The 19,440-nt window shown below is 39.2% G+C and overlaps 1 protein-coding gene across 19 annotated transcripts in view; it reads right to left on the reverse strand.

Moving 5' to 3' along the window:
- Positions 1 to 19,440, reverse strand: part of KLHL32 (kelch like family member 32) — a 209,616-nt gene that overhangs the window by 71,288 nt on the left and 118,888 nt on the right. For 18 of the 19 annotated variants that reach the window (XM_081530367.1, XM_081530360.1, XM_081530365.1 and 15 more), the window contains one exon: positions 19,283 to 19,381. The exons of the other annotated variant lie outside the window; for it this stretch is intronic. In XM_081530367.1, coding sequence (XP_081386493.1) covers positions 19,283 to 19,381 — 99 coding nt within the window. The remainder of the gene's footprint in view (positions 1 to 19,282; positions 19,382 to 19,440) is intronic. 19 annotated transcript variants of the gene reach the window in all.

Raw genomic sequence — 19,440 nt, forward strand, 5'->3', positions numbered from 1 at the left:
GGGGCAAGTCTGGGTCAAGTCTGTTGACTACATGATGGTGGAGTAGAAGGACGTGCACTCATCTTCTCTTGCAAGAATTCCAAAATTACAACTCGCTGCTGAACAACCGTCGAGAGAAGAATGTTGGATCCCACCAAAAAAAGATACCCCACGTCCAAGGGCAAAGGAGAAGCCCCAGCAAGACAGTAGCAGGGGCAAAATCACATTTAGAATCTAACCCCATACCTGTCAGACAAGCTCAGAGGGCTCTAACAAATCTTGTGTGCACCAGGACCCAGAGACCCCATAGAGACTGAGCCAGAAGTGTGTTTGAGTGTCTCCTGTGGGGGTATGGATTAGCAGTGGCCTGTTGCAGGGGCAGAGAGCCACCAGAACTTACACAGGACTGGGGAAACAGACTCTTGGAGGGCACAATCAAAACCTTGTGTGCACCAGGACCCAGGAAAAAGGAGCAGACCCCATAAGAGACTAGTTTCACCATACCTGAATAATAATAAAACCTACATTTTAAAACAGGATAGTGATGGGATTGAGGGAGAATATTCCAGAAGAAGCAACACTTGCAAAATTCCTATGGATGAGGAATCATGTTTCCATCTTTCTATCTGACCTTATCTGAAGTAGCATGTCCTCCTTCCTCTCCATGCCTCCCTCTATCATATGACTCCATTTTCTTTGCCTTGAGCACACATCACTATCTGAAATTATCTTCTGCATTTATTTGCCTACTTATTCATGATGTGTGTGTCCCCTTACCCAAGTCCCAAGTTCTACAGGAAAAGGGACTTATCTGTTTTATTCACTGCTATATCCCTAATGCCCCAAACACTGCCAGGCACAGGGTAGGGGCTCAAGCCACACTTACTGAATGAATGAATCCATTTTACTTTTTCAGCTTCCCTTGTTCAGGTCAAATTGACCACTTCCTTCTTTGTGCCTCTACCCTGTCCTCTGTAGATTTCTAGTACTCCACTTGTCACTGTAAGCAAATGCTCTTTGATTACAGAACTGTCTACTAAATCTAAAGTGCTTGGTGCCAAGGATTGTATTGTGCTCCTGGTGTTTATCAGGGAACAGATGCTCAATTCATAGGAGTGTAATAAAAAAATAGCCATGAGCTTTTTTCACATATTTATAACCAAGCAAAACCAGAATGGGCCATGCCTTCCCAACACGTCTACCCAATTTTGAATATCACCCAAAGTGGGCCATTTTCATAACTCACTGGCCTCCCTCATCTTCCCTGTCTCTTTCTGGTCTTCCTTCCTACACATACGCAAGGCAAAGCCAGTTTTCCTAATGGGAAAATTGTTACTAATATCTAGAGTTGAAAGTGTTTAAAGACAAGCGCAATATAATAGCTCTGCTGTGAAAAAAATTCAAATATTTCAATCCACCCAAAATCTCTTTTTTAACCCAAGAAAATTACTTTCTCTATCAACTGGCTATTCAGATCAAAAGCTTTTCAAATGATACTTTCTTCTAGTTATGAGATTGTCTCCCTTGTCTTATATACTGTGACTTAGAAATCCAAGTAACCAAGGAGAGGCAGTGGTTTTGAACTGAAGTTATAGCTCAGCAACAAGAAACTCTCTTGAGTAAAAGGAAAATCTTTTATTTTTCTAAAAAGGTTTCATTTCTGTCACACTGCTTCTCACTTGAAATTTACTTTCTATTCAGAATTATAGTGTATACATTGTTGTTCTTTGGGGAATCTTTTTAAATACTATTTATTTTCCTCTGGTTTAGGGCTATTTGGCTTCTCTCTTCCCTTCTATTTGTTTCTTATAGTGTGAATGACAAGTTAAATAAGAGAAGAAGAGCCATAAAATGTGTCCCCAATACTATACTAGCTATGGAAGAAATACCAGTTTTGCAAGTACAATAGTTCTTAAACCTTATATATTCCCCAAATTCAGTCTTTTGGTGTGGCCTATTTCCTTAATTAATTAAAAATGGTTACTCCCCAGATTAGCTATTGAATACACAGTAGGGAAAAGAAAGCACAGGAGAGGAAAATGCTATCTTATTTTGGCTTATAGTCAAAGGTAATTACTTTTGTAAGGCAAATTATCAGGTGGTAAGGATGTAAGTGAAAGTGGGGGCAGTTTGGGGGCTGTGGGTGAACTCTGAGGCCCCTTTACCAAACCAAGAGACACAGAATAAGTCCACTTTTGTGATGGATGGCAGGGTTCTCATCTGTAACTGAGTGACTGGTCTTTATGTATTAGCAAGTGTCTTTCAATATCCTAATTAAGGATTAATAATTAGTGATGAAAGTTCATACAAGACAAAAGAAAGATCAAAGAAGATTTAAGCCTATCCCTGAACCAGTGTCACCCAGACACTGCATTCTAATGCACATTCTTGAATAAGAGAAAATTGTGCAGCCTTATAGCTGACGTCTGCAGGTTCACTGTATATAAGCCACAGCCTAGCTCATGTATGCCACAGCCTTGAGATGTGTGTTGATATGCGCCAACACTGATACAAGCTGGAAATCAACAATGCGTATTTCTAATACATAGCCTGTCTTTGTTTCAGACACACTCACGTGTATCCTGGCCTGTCAGTAACCCTTGGCCCATCCAGTACAGAAGTTTAATCATAGCCCTGGCACGGGAATTATGCAGAGCACAGAAAATACTTGTTGTCTTATGACTGCATCTACTGTAGTGTATCCCCAATGTCAGCCCCACAAATACTCTTCCTCAAATCTAGGAGTCCATGTTAAAATGACAAGATTAGGAAATCTAATGAAGATGCTTTAATACCATGGATACCTATGCAAAACATAGCCTTAATAACACCTATTTCTCTTGTCACTGCATGTAATTCTGAGACCATTATTGACTTGAGAAACAAAAGTGAGCATCAACAATCTGTACGATAGAATGGAAAACTATGAATTATGCTCAAGATAAACAACCTCTCTCAAGGTCAAAATAAAAGTAATGCTCTTTTGATTTCCTGAATTCCCCACCCCTCCCTCACAAGAAGACCAAATTGAATGGGATTCCAAATTTTTCAAGGTAATAATACTTAAAAGATGTGACTATTTTGACAATGCGGTGTTTCATCGTTATAATTATAACCTTTCTTTTCCAATTATTGATCCCCTTCATTTATACCTCCCTTCAAACTGTCACCTCAATTACCACATGTCAATACTTTACTAAGATAAAGATGGTCAGGAGAGAGAGTGGTTTCTATGCCTCTCATCTAATAGCATGCATGAAACTCGAAGTTCTATTATAAAATGTTGACAATGTCTGAGGATGTCTCTAAATGAAAAGTCACTCTTGCTATGGAAGTCAAGAAGTCTTAAAACAAACAAAAAAAAAACTATTCGCAAATAGATGCAAAATAGCCTGCTACAGTTACTCTACATGTAAAACCAGTGTGATCTGATTTTTAGCAAGTTAACTAGAATTTAAATAAAAACACTGTATTGGCTGCTTATAGAGACCAAGTACCAAGTCAGACATAGTAAATATGAAGCTTTTTGTCACTAAGTTCTCATGTTTCCCACTTCAAATCTCCTGTCACATCCCAATGAACTTGTCACTAAGCTGTTCATGCAGATATCTTCCAATAAGTAAAAGCTTCCAGTAAGCTAGTAAAAGGTAGGTTTTATATCTTATGCTCAGAGAAGGCAATGGCATCCCACTGCAGTGCTCTTGCCTGGAAAATCCCATGGACGGAGGAGCCTGGTGGGCTGCAGTCCATGGGGTCGCTAGGAGTCGGACGCGACTGAGCGACTTCACTTTTACTTTTCACTTTCCTGCATTGGAGAAGAAAATGGCAACCCACGCCAGTGTTCTTGCCTGGAGAATCCCAGGGACGGGGGAGCCTGGTGGGCTGCCGTCTATGGGGTCGCACAGAGTCAGACATGGCTGGAGCGACTTCGCAGCATATCTTATGCTTTTTGTATCCTGTACAATACTAATGACAATGCTTTATCACAGATTGTAACTTAAAAATATTTGTTGGATTATGAATTTTAAAAACACATTTGGTTTTTGTATTTTGAGAGTTATGTTTTATTTGGTGGGAATTTTTAGGACTTCAAGCCCAAGAAACAGCATCTCAAGTAACCCTGAGAGAACTGCTCTGAAGAGGCAAGGTTCTCTGAGGGGGTGAGGAGGGAGGAGTCAGGTTATATAGAAGTATTACAACAAAGGGCAGGTTTTCTGAACATCAGATTATTGTTAATTAAAGAAAACCAGAGATCTCAAATTAAGGAATTTAGTGCTTTTTTTTTTGTAGTTCTTTAGATCTTCCTGTCTTCATCAAGTGGCTACTTTATAAATTTTGATTGGTGGATAGTGAATAAATAATAAAGATTATCAGACCTTTAAGAATTCAACTTGTATTGCCTTTACTTCTTAGTTTGCAGGGAAAACACTGATTATCCTACTTCTCTAAAAGTATTCTAATATTTTAAAATATTTGAATAATTTATTATATACTAAATAAACTGATTAAATATTTTTAATATACAAATATTTAAAATGCCTAGAACGTTAGCCACACTGGAAATAAATATGGTAGCCAGGGGGCTTCTCTGGTGGCCTGGTGGTTAAAAATCCACCTGCCAATGCAGGGGACATGGGTTTGATCCTTTGTCTGGGAGAATCCCACAGGTTGCAGAGCAACTAAGCCTGTGCAACACAACTACTGAGCCTGTGCTCTAGAGCCTGGGAGCCACAACTCCTGAGCCCATGCACCGCAACTACTAAAGCCTGTATGCCTAGAGCCCACGCTCTGCAACAAGAGAAGCTACCACAAGGAGAAGCCCTTGCACCGCAAGGAAGAGCAGCCTCCAGTTGATGCAACTAGAGAAAGTCCACACACAGCAATGAAGACCCAGCGCAACCAGAAATAAAATAAATAAATATACAAATATGTCAGGCTAGAGAGAGAAAAAAGTAGTTATTGCCTAAACTTTTCACAATTGTATGTTGTTTTGGGGCTACAATTCAATAGTAGGTATATTGGTATTCTTAATAACTGAGAAAAATTGTAAGTTCAACTTCTGCATGTTTATTTGACTTTATAATTTTATATTTTCCCTGTCTCTTTCTCTAGGTTGTAAGTTGTGTGGACAAGGAACTGGCTGCATCTTCAGTCTGGTGTGGCAGGGAAAGCATATGCGTTGAAGCTGATACATATGGATGGCCTCAGCAAGTGATGAACCTCTCAGTAGGAAAATGGAAAAAGGAAGTCCAATTCTTTGAATGGAAAAGGTGAGTCTAATTTTTTCATTAGAAAAATGGGAAAGATGATCTGTGGTAAGGATTGCCAAAAACATATGTAAAGAACCTTCTACATAGTAGATGCTCAACATAGTAGCTATCTTATTATTGTTATTTATGGGCTTCCATTGTAGCTCAGTCGGTAAAGAATCTGCCTGCAATGCAGGAGACCTGGGTTCGATTAATGGGTCAGGAAGATCCCCTGGAGGAGGAAATGGCAACCCACTCCAGTATTCTTGCCTAGAGAATCCCATGAACAGAGGAGCCTGGCAGGCTACAGTCCATGGGGTTGCAAGAGTTGGATACGACTTAGCGACTAAATCACCATTATTGTTATTCCTTTTTAAAATACTATTAACTCTTCTTAAGCTATAGCTTTGCATATTCCACAAATTTTATTCACAGACAGGGTAAAGAGAGGAAAATGCTGAATGTCTAATATAGACTTCATTTTTCTACAAATGACAGCAAAAATCATAGTTGTTGTAAAACCATCATTACTTTTGTACTTACAAAACACTTTATCATAGATAAAAAGGGAAAATAGATTGAGACATTATACCAGACCATCACCAGCTAGGTATTACCAGAATGTACTCTGGTTCGCATGCTCTGTATTACATACAGCCAAAAAGGCACACAGAGAAATCTAAGGATGGAGGAGCTGCATTTCTTTATGACCTTATTTGAAAGATAAACTCCTTGGGGAAATACAATTTATTCAGATTATCAAGACCCTGCTGTGCAAATCTACAGTCTGGGAGCACACTATGGAGATCAAAAAATATTTACTTTATTCTGTTGGGTATAAAAGCTTTTAATGAATGCATAATTAAGGCAAAAAAGAGTGTATACAGCTTTAGAAATTCCACTGCTGAGCCAAGCCATTAATATCCAAGGCACCATACCCAGTTGTGATTCCACCTGTTTCCTATTTGGATTACAACCGAGTTATAAATCAAGGTATTATGTGACTACATGACCTGGTGCTGCAGAAAAGGATTGCACTCCAGGATTAGAGAAAGCAACATAAAGGGCTTTGTCGTGGATGTGTGGTGAAGGGTTGGCCCTTTGGAACATGCTGAAACAAATAAAATCCGATGCCTGGAGATGAATCATGTAGAAAAAAGTCATCAGACATATCAAGCATGTAAAGGAACCTGTGAGCTTTCTCCATAATATATTAGAGTTGATGGGATAAAATCTAATGGCTATAGAAAAAAAGATGAGCAAATCATTGACAATGCAGGCCAGATTATTTGTGATATGATAAAATAATGTAAAACCAGATATTTTTATTTGTATAAATATACAGATAGATATATTTGTATACAAACATAAAAATATATGGACAACTGAATGCAACTATATATTTGTGTATTGATATAAATATGCATAAATACAATGTGCTTAGAGTAAAACAAGATATTAGCAGCAATTCAAAAATATAAGAAAAAACCCCAGCATGCTCTAATTCTTGAAGTCTTTGAAGGCCTGTATAAATATATTTGTGCTGCATAACAGAGGAACTCTACAATTAGGTTACTAGTACATTTTCATAATCAACTGTATGCATAAATATCCAAGGCTCATGAATAATTTTATACTGTTCCTTGGAAAAGTCTGTAGTAAGCCGGAAATCCAGTATGAAGGAAGTATACAGATACAGCAATCATCAACAACTAATAATTCTGGCCCCGGTCACTATGTGCTGCAAAATGCTATCAAAAAGTTTACTAGAGCTGCCTCAGCACTTCAGGCAATTACCACCGAATTATGGACTCTATAGAGGAAATTAATGTATACTTTTCTTAGTTGAAAAATAGTCTATCTGAGCAAGTGGGGCTTCAAAATGAAAATTTCAAGAATCACAAACATTTTTTGAATGATGAGAGGCCAAATCAGTTTAAAATATTTTCAAAGAATAGTAGAACCTGGAAGTAATTATGATGCATTTCCATATATCATAAGCTGTATTACTCAAAGTTAGTTGCTGAAAATTAGCTCAACGCTGAAGAATTTCAACAATATCTCAGCTTATTCACATAGACTTTGTCAATCATTATTATACTTAAGAATGAAGACTGGTAAGGTTTTTTGTTTGTTTAACTGCATTGTTTTGGTTTTTTACATTTTGGATGCTATGCAGGATATATAATATCAATATTTTACATCACATTTACAAATTTTATTATATAATGTAAAAATCTTATATATTTGTAACTGGGACCAGTTCAAATTTATCTAGATGTTATGACACTTTCAAAATCTAAAATCAGTTACTTAACAGGTTGGGAACTGATGTGTAGTGAGGTGGCAAGAGCATCAGAACAGTGGCTTTCAAACTGTGGTCCCCAGACCAGTAACATTTGCATCACCTGGGAACTTGTTAGGATGCAGATATCCAGGCTCCTTAGATCTCTTGAATCAAACTGTATGGGCAGGGCCCAGCAGACTGTTTTAACCATCTATTCAGGTGATTCCATACATGGTCAAGTTTAAGAACCACTGATGCACAGTATACATTTGAGTGAAGAAAGGAATAGCTCTAACCTGCAAAAACATATTCAAGCAGCAGAACAAGCTGCAAGACCCCAGTCCCTCATCCCAGACTCTGAAGTGGACAAACAATATACTGAAAGTATGAGACTGAGGTCGTGGTACGTGTGTGTGAATGTGAGCTCAGTCGCTCAGTCATGTCCAACTCTTTGCAACCCCATGGACTGTAGCTCACCAGGCTCCTCTGTCCATGGCAGAGAATATTGGAGCAGGTTGTCATTTCCTCCTCCAAAGGATCTTCCCAATCTAGGGATCGAACCTGCATCTCCGTGTCTCCTGCATTGGCAAGCAGATTCTTTACCACTGAACTACCTGTACATAGAGCTAAATTAATGACACAGATAAGCAATCATTTCCTAGGGCCTGAGCACATGTCCCCTGAAATGCAGCAAGAAAAGGCTGGCAGCCCACTCTAAAGGATATTTGTGGAGGGAGAGTGGGAAGTGGAGGTGGGAGAGGCATCGAGGAAGGAAAGACACCTGGAGGGAGGCAGACATATGAATAGCAGTCTTCCGGTAAGGAATAACTTACACTTTTCTTCTGTTAAACAAATGCACTGCTTATATATCCCCTAATCAGGGAACTCAGGACACCATGCGGCTCTATTACAAAAAATTCTTCTCACAGGGAACTCACTTGGCACATGTAGAAGGAATTCAAACAAACATGTGTTTCTAAGCAACTACGACGCACTAGAGCTAGAAATAAAGATTTTTCTAATTCTTCTTGAATCTGCTGCTTTGCTATCTACAAAGCAGCAGCACCAACTATTATGTTGCTTTTTAAAGCATCAATTTTTACTATTTATTAAAGTATAATTTCAGTGTTATGTTTTCACTTATCAGAGGAAGGGAGAAAGAGATGGTTCATATAATTATTTGTGACTTTTTTTCTAAAATAATACATGCACTCTACAAAAGCCAAGAGAAGTGGCCCATAGGAAAAATACATTTTCCAGAATGGTTTTTATTTCCAAAATTTCCAGGAACAGGCTTGTCCAATATGCTGTTGATTGGAAGTTGGTAGTAAAGTTTGTGACATTTCCAGGAATGAAGGAAGACAGGAGTGATGGAAGTGGGTAGGATGGTAACTGTGGAATTAATAGAGAAATTTACAAGTGAAGCATGCCACTGTACTGGCTCTGGTTTTCAGGATACCTACTGGGTGTAGGGTATTCTGCTATAATATACTTTGCATGTACCATATCATGAACACTTCAACACCCCGAAGATGTACACTGTATATATGATATCATATCTGAATTTTATGGATGAGGCATGTGGGCAAAGAGGTTGTGTAACCTCTTTTTATGTGACCTTTGCCCAAGGTCACATAACTCTGAGATGTGAATTTATATCACAGGGAGACAGAGAAGTAAATCAACAGGTAATATGGTGTGATCAGCACCCCAGAAGAGTGCTCCGTAATTAATGAAAAGGAGAGAAATCTAACTCCAATGAGATGGACTGATCAGCTCTGGAAGAGGAGGTAACATGTGAGCAAAGTCCTTGCAGGTTAAAGAGGAACTCATAGGGTGACACTGTGAGAGAAGAAAAATCCACGGAGAAGGAGGCTTCATGTAAAGAGATTTGAGAAAGGGGACATGCATGAAGTTTGCAATGACTGTGTTATGGCATGTGGGTAGTAAATTGTTTTTTAAAAGGCTAAAGAGATAGGATGTTTCATAGTAAAAATAGAACCTGTGTTGGGACTTCCCTGGTGGTCCCATGGTTGAGACACCACACTCCCAATACAGGGGGCATGGGTTTGATCCCTGGTTGGGGAACTAAGATCTCACATGCTGCATGCAATGAATTTTTTTTAAAAAATGGAACATTTGAACCACTTTCGGATGAATAAACCTTGTTTTGGAGTGAGGCAAGAGCAGACAGCTAGGTTCATTGGTTATCAGGAAGTTTCTCTAGTCCAGGAAATAAGTATTGAGGATTTGAACTAAGATGGTGGTAACAGAAATAGAATGATAGAGATTTTTAAAAATTAAGGGAGTTTATGCAAAGTCCTGCACACAGATGTTTAAAATAGCTCATCACAACTGCCTAAACTTGAAGTGACCAAGATGTCCTTTAGCAGATGAATGGATAAATAAACTGTGGTATCCAGACAATGGAATATTATGTAGAGCTAAAAAGAAATGAGCTATCAAGAGACAGAGGGGAAATTTAAATGTGTCTTACTAAGCAAAAGAAGCCAATCTGAAAAGGTTACATACTGTATGGACCTGACTATATGACATTCTGGAAAAAAATGAAACTATGGAGACAGTAAAAACATCAGTGATTCCAGGGACTGAGATAGGGAAGGAGGGATGAATAGGCAAAGGACAGAGGACTTTTAGGGTAGTGAGACTACTCTTATGATACTATAATGGTAGATACATGGCATTATACATGTTGTCCAAACCTACAGAATGCAAAACACCAAGAGTGACCCCTAATATAAACTGCAGACTCTGGGTGATGGTGATGTGATAGTGACAGGAAGTCCATCATTTGTAACACATGTGTCTACTCTGGTAGAAGATGTTGATAATGGAGAAGGCTATTAATATGTTAGGGGTACAGGGGAAATCTCTGTATTTTCCTCTCAATTTTGTCATGAACCTAAAACTCCTCTTCAAAAATAGAGTATAAGAAAAAGTTAAGGAGGTAAGATTGAAAGGTTTTGGTGATAGCCTATGTGTAGCACAAAGAGTTGGAGTATTTTAGGATGACTCCTAAATTTCTGGCTGGGGTTAACTCTCAGAAAGGTCACATGTCTGTGGAATATCCAAGAGGAAATTCTGACTAAGCAGTTGGCTTAGAGATGATAAAACATGCTATCAGCACAGTAAGAATAGGGCACATTAAGGAGATGAGAAAGAAAAAGGACAGGGTTAGAAACAGTCTGTAACCAGGAGAAAAGGATGAACACTGAAGCTGGAGTGCAGGAGAGGGGGCAGAGGCCCTCCACATGCGGATGAAAGAGAGCGAAGGTGAGCAGAAGAGATGAGCACCCATGTGGCGCCACAGTGCCCAGGGAGATGTTCATGGAGCTGATGGAAGAAGAGTCTGTAAAAGAGCTTAAAAGGAGGAGGAGGAGAACTAGGAGAGAGCCTTGAGAAAAGAGAGGTGTAGGAAAGAAAGGAGCTACCAGTATTGAAAGGCTATATAGAGTGGTCACCTTAAAGACCATAAAAGCCCACTGCCTTTGACAATTTGGAGGCTTTGGGGACCTTTGTTGGAACAGCCTTTGAGGAGTAATGAAGGCCGAGGACTGAGTTCAACAGAACTGAAGAATGAATAAGTGGTAAGGACGCACAGACACTGTTCCCAGTTTGGTAGTTAATAGGAGAGGGTTGTGGTGATGAGAGAAGAAGAAAAGTTTCTCCCATCTTATTGATCCTATTTTAAAAATGAAACAAAGGTACCAGCAGCGAAGATACTGAAACTATGGGAAACACAGGAGGTACCTGACAGATCAAGCTGCTGAAAGGCAGTTTAGCCTCAGAGAACAGAGCAGACATTTAACTATGGGCAGAAATATTTGCATGTGGAGGGTGGGCAGGAGGATGAATATCTTAAATGAAACATAGATTTTCTTTTAATGCCTCTAATTTTGAGTATTGATAATGGAATTAAGTGTGGTTGATTTCGTTTGCTTTATTGATTCTGAACTCTGGCATTAGTAAAACATTGGAAACATTTTATTTTTGAGAAAAATATATTGAAAGTGATTTTAAAATTGCTCACTGAACAACAAATAGTTAGCTGAAATAGAAATGACTAATATTAGAAAAATCCTTCAAGACATTCGTCTCCTTAAAAACTCACAAACAAAGAAGACACAGTGAACCCTAGATTATCCATATAACAAATTAAAATGACAAAATGACTTCCTTGGCCAGCCGGCATGTCTCCGGGCTGTCACTGACATCCTCTGGAGTGGGCTTAGGGAAAAAGAGCCAACATAAAAAGAGTATGTGAAAAAAATTGACTGGGATCCTAAAATGGCTACTAAAAAACATGATATATTTTAGAGCCAAATATTAATGACATTTGGCAAATATGACAGTATAGATTACCCATGCCAGATAGCAAATAGTCATGATTAGAACAAATAATTAGTAGTTGGCAACGATTGAGTAAGGCTGATACATTCCTACCCTTTCTGATCATTTTCACTGACTTAAAAAAAAAATCGGAAAAATTAAACTGTTTGTAATATATTTTCCAAAATTCGTACTTTAACTTTCTCCAAATACAAAAGCATCAGTTCTAGTGAACTATGGAATAGCACACAGTACATTTGATTAGAGGCATATTAAATATATATGTTGGTACAATCATCTGTCTTATCTAATGTGAGAAAAAATAGCTCAGTGGTGGAGAAAAATGAATGTAAGTTATAACTTCTCAACCTTGAGGATAAATTATTCCATTTAGAACACCGACTATATATTATGTATCTAGGAGACAGTGCTAATTTAATAATTAAAATTATAATAATCATTGTTTGGAAGAGATAACCTCCTATAAGTCATTGCCATATTACTTAGTTAAAAAATGATAATCTATTAAAATACTATAAAATATGCAAGATCTTTAGTGCTAAATGCAATCCCCATAGAAAGTATTTTCAACTTAAAAAACTGTATTCAATGGGTAACAAAAGACTTATTTAACATATTTTCTTCCCATAATAGAAAATTTCAATATTTAAGGAAGAGAAGTTTACTGAGTGGATGTACCATTCTCAGTACACACTGCTATGGACTGAACTGCATCCTTCCAAAATTTGTATGTTTAAGTTCTAAGCCCCAGTGTGATGGTATTTGGAGGTGTGCCTTTGGGAGGCAGCTAGATTTAGATGAGGTCATGGGGGTGGGGCCCTCATGATGGGATGAATATTCTCCTAAGAAGAGATACCAGAGAGCTTGCGGTCTCTCTCTGTCATGTGAGAACACAGCCAGAAGGTGGCCATGTGCAAGACAGGAAAAGAGCCCTCATCAGCCTAACCATGTGAGCAGCTGATCTTAGACTTCCTGCCTCCAGAACTGTGAGAAATAAATATCTGTTTAAGTCACCCAGTCTGTGGTATTTTGCTATGGTAGCCTGGGCTGACCAATAAACACAATGAGCCCCTGTGATGTGACAGGAGGGAGGGGGTAAGAAATAAAGAGGTGTCAGGTATGATCCCTGCTTTCAAGAGCCCTACAGTATGACTTGGGGGGGGGCGACGACACTTTCAACCACGTTAGCCCATGAGGAAATTGATGCAAAACTAGCACTCTGATACTTTCTGCTTCTGTGAAGTTATTTCTAGGATCCAGCACTTCTCGAAGTTGAAAGGGAAAAAATAATTTCTAATTAAAAGAACACTAAAAATCACCATTTATGAAAAAAAAAAAAACAGTATACCCCAAATTCTTCCTAATACCCTCATGGGAGAATAACATTCTTTAAACCTTTGTACCTTCACTGAAGAGAGAAAATGACTAATTCTCACAGCAGCCCATTTAGAGTAAAACTAAATGAAGACAAGGGATGACTAATAAGCTTCAGTCACAGAGGAGGGAGATTTAGGGCAGGAAGTCACTTCCTCCCGCCTGCTCCCTTTACATTATTGGCTTCTGAATGATTAATAGTAAGAATTTTGGCTTCGCTTTACGAGGTGATCCAAAAATGCACACCATAAACAGAACAATCCCTTCTATCTGGGGAAAGGCTCTTTTATGGTTGTAAAAACAGAAAACAAAACAAATTAAAACAAAAAGAGCCCCCCCTCCCCCCAGTTTTCCTTATAGTGATAAAAATACTCTACCTAAAGCACTCCTACCCTTTGCCTCTCACATCGCAGCAGCACGTCTCCTCTTTCAGGTCACGTCTTCCCCATAAAAGTGCTAAACTAATGCCGCTTAATGACAAATTAATGTCCATGAATAAAAAATACACCTCTAATAGCATAGAGTAATTTGCCATTACAATATCATCATTGGACATGCCCCTGGTTTAATACGATGTATTTAATTCATAACCTAATGAGTGATATATAAAAAGAGGGAGATGAACCCTGCAATTACATTTATGTGAGTCTGTCACCTTATTTGTAAAACCTTAGAGTCATTTACATTCAAATTAGAACAAATGAGTGATTTCACAAAGTGTGGTGATAAATGACCACAGCAGCCCAAGACAAAACTGTATTTCCTGTGAACACATTAACAGTTTCCTATTATTTGTTAAAAATTACAATGCATATTGCCCAGTGTGGTGTGAATAATGACTTTTTTACTGATTAGGTCAGAAGACTAATATGTAGCAAAATAAATAATTTTTCTTTTCATTTTTTCTGATTTTTGCTTTAAATTAACTACTGAATTCTGGTGGATTCACACTGCCATCTGCTGCCTAGGAGCAGATACTAAAAGCATATTCCTATCAAAAGAAGTTAACTCACCACTTTGGTGGTCTTATTCAGAAAGCCTAGTGAGAGTTCTTTCTCATCAGTATATTTAAATTGCATTTCATAATAAGGGCTGATACTTGGCAAACCAAAAGATCACTTACTAATCAAATAATAGGATATACCATGTGTTATTTAGGGGAGGGAGTATAAAATCTACAAACCTTTTTTTGAGTACAAAATCTAAAAAGCTAACTACAAAAAAAGTCATTTTCAGCAAAGCATGTGTATCTCCTAAAACATCACTTTCAGAGGATACAGCACAAAATCCAGTGGCCAGTACCCCTGATCTTCTGCTAGGGGAGTTTTGGGGAGGGTCGTGTGTTGTGTGTGTGTGTGTTCCCTACTCTTGACCCTTGGTACAATCTGAAGGTGATGACTGAAGGGGCTGCCTGTCCACTGAGAATCTCCACCACCTAGTCCTTCCTCCCAGTGTCAAGTTCCAACATGAAAGGAAGGCCTTAGTGTCCAGAACAGAGCAGACTAGGAAAGGCGTGAGGACAAGATATGAGGCTCAGGAGGATCAGGCCTGGCCTTGGAGACCAGGCTAAGGGTTTCTGTAGGTGAAATGAAGCCGCCAAAGGGTCATTAGGGAAGCTACTAGAGTTTTCCAAACCAGATCAACATCCTAGCTCTGACTTTAAGTTTCTCCATCTGTAAAGAGAAAAAAAACACTCATCTGCCTTAAGGGGTTGCTCAGCAGAGGAGAAATGGGAATCTCTGTGCAAAAGACTCAATACAGATAGGCTCTCAATAAATGTTGGTTCTCTTTCCTGTGAAAGATAATGACGACTCTGGGGACTATGGTTTGGCATAGATAGAGATGAGAAACAAGCAGACCCCTTAGGAGGAAATTATGAACTATAACATATAGCCCAGTGATGGTGAGAGACTAAAGAAAGGTAAGAAAACTAGCACTGGAGAAAAGGACCTGGTCTGAGAGATATTTGGGAGGTAGAATCAACACAACTTGATAGCTGATTGGATACAGTGATGAGGAACGGGGTTCTGAGACCCTGTTCAAATTTCTAGACAACTAACAGATCAATGGTACCACCAAGAGAGAAAAGGATAGGTTTTCTCATGTTGGATCTGAATTGCCTGTGTGATGCTTAGATAGAGATGTTCAGAAGCTAACTTAAAAAAGGTAAAGAAAAATCAAAGTTTAGGAAAACTGGACTCAAAAAGTTTGTAATGTTTATCTGAAGGACTCAGTAAATCAGCAGCCACATCAGAATCCCTTTATTCACAGCCCATGTCCTGAGGATGGTCTGCAGAGATTCCTTTATAAGATTTAACACAGGGATTGACATGCGTGTACACACGCATACTCTGAAAAATAAGAAAATTTACATGTTTTACTGGGCCTACTTTAAAACAAATATTGCTCTTTAGTGAACTGGTTCACCTTTCTGATGAAATTTTTAAAAACAGTACAGTGGGCAAGAAAGAGGAGCAGAAGGCAGAACAGGGAAAGCAACATTCACATTTCATTTGAGACTGAATCTCAGATAGCAGGTAAGTCTGACAGGTCATGCTTATTAATAATATATAACACAACAGGCTATACAGGATGGAATCCTACAGAATTTCATTGCAAAGCAGTGAGAAAGGATGCACACTTGAGGAGTTGTTTATAAATCCCTCATCTTGGGATGATGGGCTATTACAGTAGCCACTTCTCCTTGAAGCCACCCCGTCCTCAACGAGTTAACTGTTTTCACGGCCACGCTACCAGTTAATCCCACCAACATGCACTGAGACCACGTGTGTTCTCAATGAGAGGTCCAGTGAGAGGGCCTGGGGCCAAAAATGAGTAAGCAAAGACCTCACAGGATAAGGAAGACCTCACAGTCTGAGAGGATAATTCGTGGTTATCCCCCCTGACACAGTGAGATACTGCTCTTGTGATGTGAGCTCCTGGCCCTCAACAGCCTGCCAGAGAAAAAGCAAGAGAAAAGAGGCCACACAGTGACCTCAAAGTGTCCCTTGCCTTGGCTGGGGGGCAGCAGCAGCATCTAGGCATGTGCAGAAGAAGCTTCAGGTCAATGCAACAGATGATGGCTGGGGAGGCTCAGGGTGGCTTGGGTGGGGCAGTGGGTTTCTGGAAGTGTCCACCTAGCACTTCTCCTAGCATATGCTTTTTAATGAGCCCTAGAGGACAGGAGGAGGTACCAAAGCCAAAGTCTACCCTTTACATCTCTGAAATAATGGTAATCTGAGAACAACAAAATAATACCAGGCATCTTAGGAAAATGGCTTCACAAACTCCCTGTGGTACTGAACAAGGACTACTCCAGTATTCTTGCCTGGAGAATCCCATGGACAGAGGACCCTGGTGGGTTACAATTCATAGGGTTGCAAAGAGTTGGACACGACTGAAGCAACTTGGCAAGCACCAAACAAGGATGGAGAATATACTAGCTTTGATGTTGGGTCTTAATTTCTAAGTACAGTTAAAGCACTAAGAATTTTTCATTTTAACAGAAAATGTGTTATATACCCAATAAAATGATTCCATAGGAAATTAAAAACTAGTTAAGCAATAATACCAAAAAAATCATCAATAGGTATAGTTATTTGACTCTGTCAAAACATAAAAGCAAACTGACCCCTTCTGGTAATTTGATAATCCTAAAAGAGAGGCAGGGGATATATTTGTAAAAGACTGACATAATGAAGGCTTCTGCACACAAATGGTTTTAATCCACTTATAGTCAAATTTCCTTCTAAAAGTTGAACATCTTGTAACATCAGAGATAAAAAGGAAAAGGAAGTTACATAAGAGAATGAAATGAAAACACTGGTGAAAAGAAAGTGAAATTTTTAACCCCTGCTCAAGCAGGCTAATAATAAATGGCCTATCCAAAAAACACATCTGTATGCAAGTTACATTTTTTTTCCAGAGCGAACAATGAACTGCAAGAATTAAAAATTCCAAAGTGACACAAGTTAGCCAATATTTCAACAGGTTCATCTGATGGGCAGGGAAAAATACTCATGAATGTCCCATGTTCATCTGGAATCCTCATTTGGAGAGAATTATAGTTTACACACACACACACACACACACACACACCCCTCTGTATATACACACTATTTTAATATGCATCATGATAGCTAGCACCATAAGCAAACTTTTGTCAACACACATCATTAATTATTATCTACCAGGGAAAATTGATACTTTTGAACTGTGGTGTTGGAGAAGACTCTTGACAGTCCCTTGGACTGCAAGGAGATCCAACCAGTCCATCCTAAAGGAGATCAGCCCTGGGTGTTCATTGGAAGGACTGACGTTGAAGCTGAAACTCCAATACTCTGGCCACCTCATGTGAAGAGCTGACTCATTGGAAAAGACACTGATGCTGGGAAGGATTGGGGGCAGGAGGAGAAGGGGACGACAGAGGATGAGATGGCTGTATGGCATCACCGACTCAATGGACGTGAGTTTGGGTAAACTCCAGAGTTGGTGACGGACAGAGAGGCCTGGCATGCTGCAATTCATGGGGTCGCCAAGAGTCAGACACTACTGAGCAACTGAACTGAACTGAACCAGGGAAAAAGTGAATCAGGTGATGATGCTGAAAGCACAAGTTGTAATATTTGTTGTAAAAATGTCAAATAAAAGTAATTTCAATTTCACAAATCGAACACACAGATTCGAAGTCTTATAACCAATGGTATTCTCATTTGTTAATTGCAGTAAGGGATTAAAATAGCTATCCCATATCACCCAATGATATTGAGGGGAATCGGAAGGAAAAGAAGATAATACATTTAAACATTTACTATTAGATTAAATATGCTGAGATAATGATAAAACTTTCATCCACTGTATTGGAATTGCCCCTTAGTTGAACATGGCTGACATTCCTTACACTGTCTCCCTAGGGAGCACTGGTTCCTATTTCCTGAGGTTGCTGGGGGGATGTAATAACATGATATACGAGAAAGGGCTTTGGAAATGACCTAATGAGTAACAGAATGGCTATATTTAAAATTAGAGAAATTATTGGGAAGGAAATAATTAGGCAGAAAAAATAGGATTTTTCTACTTACTAATAACATGTCATGTGCACAAGGATAGTAGAATTAAATTATGCAGATTTACTGTTTTTTCAAATTTACTTTCACTGTTATAATCCTGTAATAAATGCAAGTTAACAGTCATACTAGTAGAATAAATTGGAGGATCTCAAGATAGAGGGTTGGTACTTAACTCTCTGCAAAATAAGAGACTAGCCGTACTACCTGCCTAAGATGTCCCGTGTCTTCCTACTGAAACAAAGGGTTTTCATCCAAGAAGAAAAAAAAGGTCTTTGGAATCAAAAAGGCCTATCACTCACCAGGTATAGGCAAACTGGGATTATTTCAAATCTTTGATTTTTTACCTATAAAAATGTGCACCCTTCGTTGAGGACCAAACGTGAAGCATCAGTGAGCAAGTGGCAGGTGCTCAGTGGATGGGCTATTTTCCCCCTCCCCTTCACAAAGCCTTTCCTGCAACCTTAGCAAATCAGGGCAAAAATGCACAGATCACTCATCACTTCTTCAGGATTTACTGCCTGAGAAGTTCATGCGGCAATTAATTATATATGACTTCATGATATGTTAGCTACTGTTACTGAAATCTGAAATGACTATCCAACTTTTCATGCATTTCCACAACCAGACAGCATTGGTTCAAGTCAAGACCCTTCCTGGTGTCATCTCCTAGGGCCCCAGCAGTGAACCCTGTCTGTGGTTGTTGAGTTGCTCTGCCGCCCAAGGGGAGTGGAGGCCTAGGGTTGACAGGGAGGGTTGGGGACATGAGGTAGGACACTGAGAGCTGCAGCTACCCTCCTAGAAGCCTCAGCTTGTGTCCTGGAGAAATTCCACCACCACAGGCCACAGCTCCCACCCACCCCTCTTGTATTTTATCTGTCACTGGACTCCAGTTGGTGGGTTACTGCAGGGGGAGGAATGTGCAGGGCATACTAGCAGGATGCAAGCTTACATACCTGGATGAGATAATGAGAACATAAATTGAGAAGCTCCAGTAACTGTAGGTGACTGCCAGCTGCTAAGACATCCTGGATCACGCCTGGCTCCAACAAAATCTGTTGGTTTTTTTAATAAAAGAAAATAATCAGTTACTTAAAACTTGCTTAATATGCAA

Source organism: Giraffa tippelskirchi, chromosome 9 (assembly GCF_054371585.1).
Source record: "Giraffa tippelskirchi isolate mGirTip1 chromosome 9, T2T-mGirTip1v1.2.pri, whole genome shotgun sequence".
NCBI lineage: Eukaryota > Metazoa > Chordata > Mammalia > Artiodactyla > Giraffidae > Giraffa > Giraffa tippelskirchi.